At 45.2% G+C, this 6,079-nt stretch overlaps 1 protein-coding gene across 1 annotated transcript; it reads left to right on the forward strand.

The window, feature by feature from the left end:
- Window positions 1–598: 598 nt before the first annotated feature.
- LOC130026018 (lithostathine-like) lies at window positions 599–2,493 on the forward strand. Its single transcript, XM_056116674.1, has 6 exons — window positions 599–668; window positions 951–1,069; window positions 1,284–1,421; window positions 1,722–1,724; window positions 2,025–2,142; window positions 2,426–2,493. The coding sequence occupies exons 1-6, from the start codon at window positions 599–601 to the stop codon at window positions 2,491–2,493; spliced, it is 516 nt and encodes a 171-aa protein (XP_055972649.1).
- The last annotated feature ends 3,586 nt before the right edge of the window (window positions 2,494–6,079 follow it).

Consider the following 6,079-nt stretch of genomic DNA (forward strand, 5'->3'; position numbering starts at 1 on the left):
AACCACAAGGACATTAGTGCTAAAACTTTATTCCATTTTACTCATAGTGAAAAGATTAATATAGTTATAGGTGTCTGTAGTCCTGAGAAGACCTTTCCCTGATATGTGGAAAAGGCACAGCTGTGGCAATTCCCAGCCTCTGCTGGTAAGACCCCTCCATATCTCAAGAACCTCCAGGAATCCCTGCCGACTCTTTCCCAGCAGGCCCTCAAGGCTGCAACTCTGCGTTCTTCATTGTACTGTTCCGCCCCCAGAACCTCTTTTAAAAGGCTGGTCCCTCCCCTCCTGACCTACAGACTATCAAAGATCCCTGCAAGAAAGGTAAGTGGGAAATGATGCAAGACACTCGGGGAGGAGGGAAAAGATTCCCACTCCCAAGAGGACACAAGCGCTGTCAGACTCAGCAGTGATAACTCTGTGAGGCATCCTGGGAAGAATATTCAGAATATCAAATCTGCTCGGTCCCCATAATGGGAGATATCAATCATCTGGGAATTAAACAAATACAACAGGGAGATGGAGCAGTGGCTTCTCTGCTTGCCTCCTGCCTAACCCAAATTCCATGCGTTCTTCTGACAGCCTTCTCCCGTGAGACAAGATGCTGCCTCCCATGGCCACTGTTGCTTGGATGGTGCTCGCCTGCCTGGTGCTCCAAGCCCAGGTGAAAGGTAAGCGTTCCCAAATCCAGCCCCTGTGTTGTGGGAAACTCAGGTACGAGAACACAGTTTGGGCATTTTAAAAACTCCAAGGGATAGAGTGGAATAGACGATTCCTCGTCGAATGTTTCAGGTGAGACTTGAAAGCATTCTGAATGTGTTGGAAAGGCTGAGGGATGGTCATGCTCCATTATTCCAAGTACTGCCCTCATGCATATCCCCGTGGTGCTTTTTCCAACAAAATACCCATTCTTCTTTTTCACTCCATCACTCCCTTACATTTTGCTATGTCAGGGGAAGACCTGCAGAATGAAGAGCTGTCTCCAAAAGTCAGGTGCCCCAAAGGCTCCACGGCCTATGGCCACCACTGTTACGCCTTTTTCAAGACAGAAAAATCCTGGATGGATGCGCATGTGAGTAACTGTACTTGAAACTGGAATGTTTATTCCTGTGAGCAGGGGAGGGAGGGGCTTAGACAGCGGAGTTCACGGGAGCTTCCATTTTATTGACACATACTAGGGAGAATGACACGCACAATTCACAGTACACCTGCTGTAGCTTATCTTCTCCGCTTCTTAAGTCCCAGTGTAATGCATGCTTCTCCCAATCTCTTTCTTCCTCTCCTAGACGGAATGCCAGAAACGTCGCAATGGACACCTCGTGTCTGTGCTCACTCAGTCTGAGGGCTACTTCGTGAGCTCCCTCATCAAGAACAGTGGGGCAGCACCCCCTCTTGTCTGGATTGGACTCCATGACAACACAGAGGTGAGATTACGTCTTCTGTTCTCGGGTAACTGTACAACTCCATTTGCCCTCATGAGTCATCCCATTCCCTTAGTCTGCCCAATAATTAGACCGGGCCACCTGAAATCCAGAGTGTTCAGATTCTCTTCTGGAGAACGAAGCCCTGAGCCCATCGAAGTTGTGCGTTGTATGACATGGTCTCATGTCTAGCTGATATCAATCCCCCTTTTCAAACAATGTGTACTGAAGACTTCCTAAATCAATTTTCTTGTTGCACCCAGTGATGGTGCCTAAGATGTGCTGAGTTGTTGACCAATGAAGGGTGTGTACACTGTCCACTACAGAATCTACATGACCTTTGAGGCCCAGGGGTGCATAGCCTGGATTGCACCACATGTTGTGCTAAACAATCCTTGCTACTTTCAGTGGTATTAGTGACTTTGATTCTTACACACTAGATCAAGGCTTTAGAGAGAATTTTCAGATCTCCTCTCCAAATCTCCTCCATAAAGACACAAGCAGATTTATCTGGTGCCGGGTGTCACTCAGGGTTCCAGTGAAGCTGCTGCCAGAGCATCTCAGGAGCAACTGAGACTCAGGTGTCCATCTGTCCTGTCTTCACAGACTCAACCCAATGCAGGTGGATGGGAGTGGAGTAATGGCGATGTGTTGAACTATCAGGCCTGGGAGAAAGGAGGCCCCACTAATTCAGGGTTCTGTGGGGCCATTCTTAGCCGCACAGGTAAGAACAAACAAGTTTCTATGTTTATATCGGTTCCACTTCTGACATATCCCCAAAACCAGTTTCTAAGCCTGACCATTTGGAAGCGGGTACGTTTCCTGAACTCAAACTCACTTGCACTTTCCAGTCTCTCTCTGCTCTCTTTTCTCTGAGCCCCTTCTCCTTGGAGCAGGATTATGACACACAAAAAAGAGGGAGGGACTTTGGCCCTGTCTGTGTTGCCTCTCTGTCATCTTTCCAGCTTTAAGCATTCCACTCATCTCTTCGTTTCTTGTCTCTTTAGGCTACGAAAAATGGCAAAATTATGACTGTTGGATTGTACTGCCGTATGTCTGCAAGTTTGAGAGCTAAATCCGGTTAGAAATGTACAGGCTGAATCCACATGCAGCCTCTCGAGGATATTCTTCCGGTCTTAAAAGGCATTCGAGAAGGAAATATCCACCGAATTTCAAGCCTGGACACCACGTCCCTTATACCTCCTCCCCAGTCTCACTGAATGCCTTTCTTTTATGTTTAAAGCCTGGTTTGTCAAATAATTACAATAAACACTTCTATCCACTTCTATCTCTTGAGTTCTGTTCTCAGACCATCACTAAATAATAACTGTACCTGAGAGAAATCTCGTTCTTCCTTTATCCACCTTCATCCTGATCCCTAGGATCCTGACTTCATCCAGATCCCTAGGAAAATTCCAGTTGTAAATCCCAACTGATTGTCCAGAGCATACCACTGCAAAGATGCTTGGCTTAAGTCTTGGATTCTGAAGTCTGAGAGGCTAAGTCTCACCCTGGAAACCCACTCAGCTGAGCTGTCTCGGCTCACACTGTGAGTTCTACTGGGACATTCTAGACCAACCCCCATCTTCCCCTCCCCCACCGCCACCTTGACTCGTAGCTCCATTCTTTTGCTCATCTAGATTTGCTTCAAATTTCCCAGAATGAAGCAAACTCTAAGACGCAGAACCTTCTGCCTAAACAGCCAAGAGACACACACAATTTATGAATCCCAAGGCTGTGCTATCCGCGACTCTCACTGGAGGCTTCAGCTGTGTCCATCTGATGACTGAACCTGCATTCAGTTCATTGACTTGCCTACATAGTTCAGCTCCCTTTTAATTTTTTTCACCATCCGTGAAGCACACCTGGGTTGGCTTTGGGTCCAATACCTGAGTCTCTCCCTTTTCCCACCCATAGGTTTCTGCAATCTTTAGGACCTTTTTATGTAAGCATGATGTGCTGATGTTGTTCACACTGCCCTGCCATCTCCTGTGCCGGTTTTAGTAACTCATGCATGTTCCGGTTTTCCTGTAGTGTGATATTTACAGGACAACACCTCTGAGCTCATTCGTTGAACATAGTAATCCATGTTTTTTTGATCCACGGCAACAGCAGAGTTGCTCATTGTACCTGAGATCAATGATAGGTAGTTTGATCAACAATTGGCACAGGCTGTTGTGTGATGTGAACATAGTGCCACAGTGCTGCTATGCTTGTAGGTGCAGTGGACATCATGAATATCCAGCTGTGTTATGGGAACCATCAGGCATCAAGTCAAATTCAGGACATGATACACATCTGTCTCCTATTTGTAGCATCTGACTGGTCCAAAATTAAGGCAGTTATCCTCAATTCTCTATGTGCCCTGGATTATAATTGTATCCAAACCAATAAAAGTTGTATCTTGGAATTTTGCATCCCAGGCGGAGTAGTACAAATTCTTGTATTTATTGTAATGGAGATACATGTAAATGAACAAATTTTTATTTGCTTTTCACCCTGATAGCTGCAATCACCAGAATCTAGAGGGTCCTTCCATCTATCGGTACCTAGAGAGAGAGAAAGCTACTTGAGTCTCAAACTGTTGGAACTTGTGGATAGTGTTTTTGTTACTTGCTTTGGATAACCTCACAAAAGAAATCTCTTTGGTAGTGATCTCAGTAATATTCGGCACTTTTAATGTGTTTCTATTTTGTATTCTGTCCAATTCCATTGATGACAAACTAAATCATCAGTTTGAAAAACATCCTAACAAAATCTCACATGCCAACAAATCTCAACAAAATCCCATCCTAAAATCTCCTCTTAGAAAAGCATCAATTGTTATTAACAGTTGAAATTCTTTTGAACTTAAGAATATGCTGCTATGGGGGCGGAGCAATAGTACAGTGGGTAGAGCATTTGCCATGCACACGGCCAATCCACGTTCGATTCCCACCAACCCGTATGGTCCCCCAAGCACCACCAAGAGTGATTACTGAGTGTATGAACCAGGTGTAACTCCTCTGCATTGCCGGGTATGACCTAAGAAAGCCAAAAAAAATGAATATGCTGCTATGTAGGAAGAACTGTAGAACTAGAGCTTGAACCTAAAGTAAAACTTGCTAAAGTATTTGGTGTAGAAACCTCATGATTTGAAAGAACTAAGGTATAAAAACTATTGAAATTAAGTCAAAAAATATTTTCCTCATGTATTGTAAAAATTGGTTCCAAGTTTTTAATGCTATATATATATGTGTGTGAGTGTGTGTGTGTGTGTGTGTGTGTGTGTGTGTGTGTATCACTGTCACTGACCTACCAGATGTGAGGGCGATTTGACTGCAACATCTGTCACCCCATTGATCACCAGGGTTGTTTCGGCTCCTCTGGCTCCCTCACCGCTCCATGTGCATCCCTTCCGAAGCTGCATGCTCTTTCGAAGAGGATGTAACATAATTCCCCGAATTGAGATATAGAGATGGACGATGGACTGGTCTTCAGTGGAGGGTATACGAGTAGCTGCGCTTCCCTGCTAGAACCTCCAAACAAGCATATGTGTATATGTGTGTGTGTGTTTGTGTGTGTATCGTTGTTGTTCTTGATTGTTTGCTTGCATCTGCATTGCATTGGATTGTTAAAATGAGAGTTGAATAATTGTGGTATCTAAAAACAGGTTCAAGGGGCTGGAGCAATAGCACAGCGGGTAGGGCGTTTGCCTTGCACATGTCCGACCCGGGTTCGATTCCCAGCATCCCATACGGTCCCCCAAACACCGCCAGGAGTAATTCCTGAGTGCAGAGCCAGGAGTAACCCCTGAGCGCTGTTGGGTGTGATCCAAAAAGCAAAATAAAATAAAATCAAAACCGGTTCAAAAGGTACTGGTATTGTTCAAAACATGAGTTTCTAGATTTATAAATTTGGTTGCAAAAGTTATCCTACCATGGGCTGGAGCAATAGTACAGTGGGTAGAGCGTTTGCCTTCCACACAGCCAACCTGGGTTCGATCCCCAGCATCCCATATTGTCCCTTGAGCACCTCCAGGAGTGATTCCTGAGTGCATGTGCCAGGAGTAACCCCAGTGCATCGCTGGGTGTGACACAAAAAAAGCAAAAAAAAAAAAAGTTATCCTACCAGTGTTTTCGTTGATCTGAGACTTTTGGTAACTAAAATTTCTAGAGCTAATTAGCAATCTTATGATGGGTTGTTTCTGACCCTGAAAAGAGCCACCATATGACATTGGATAGCACAGCGGGTAGGGCATTTCAATCTCAGACTCGGTCATGTTCAGCCTAAGAGGTGTCAAGGGTACAGTATCGAGAGACTCAAACCTGGTCTGTCACCATAAAGAGAGATGTGCCAGTCAGGTCGACTTATTACGGGAATTAGACCAAGGAAAGAGGAGATTGGACCCTGTACTTGCCGACTACATTAGCACACTTGCATCCCTGCCCCTGCCAGCCTCCTCCAGTTAGGAAAGATGCAGCTTCCCTTGGCTGTTCCCACTGTTGCTTGGGTGCTGCTCTCCTGCCTAGTGCTCCAATCCCAAATGAAAAGTATGTGTTCCCACATCCAGTCCCCTGTCATGCAATACTCAGATCCAGGAGAGCAGTTTGATATTTTATGACAGAAACAAGCTTACATCGTATAATTGGTGGTCGCTCATTAGCGATGCTAGCTCATGT

The sequence above is a fragment of the Sorex fumeus genome, unplaced genomic scaffold (assembly GCF_029834395.1).
Source record: "Sorex fumeus unplaced genomic scaffold, SorFum_2.1 ptg000033l, whole genome shotgun sequence".
Classification (NCBI taxonomy): Eukaryota; Metazoa; Chordata; class Mammalia; order Eulipotyphla; family Soricidae; genus Sorex; species Sorex fumeus.

What these genes read in the sequence shown, in the direction of transcription:
- LOC130026018 (XM_056116674.1), top strand. Translation starts at nt 599, where the DNA reads ATGCTGCCTCCCATGGCCACTGTTGCTTGGATGGTGCTCGCCTGCCTG. An exon ending in GCTCCAAGCCCAGGTGAAAG is followed by an intron (nt 669 to 950) that starts GTAAGCGTTCCC and finishes TTGCTATGTCAG; the next exon opens with GGGAAGACCTGCAGAATGAA. An exon ending in GGCCATTCTTAGCCGCACAG is followed by an intron (nt 2,143 to 2,425) that starts GTAAGAACAAAC and finishes TTGTCTCTTTAG; the next exon opens with GCTACGAAAAATGGCAAAAT.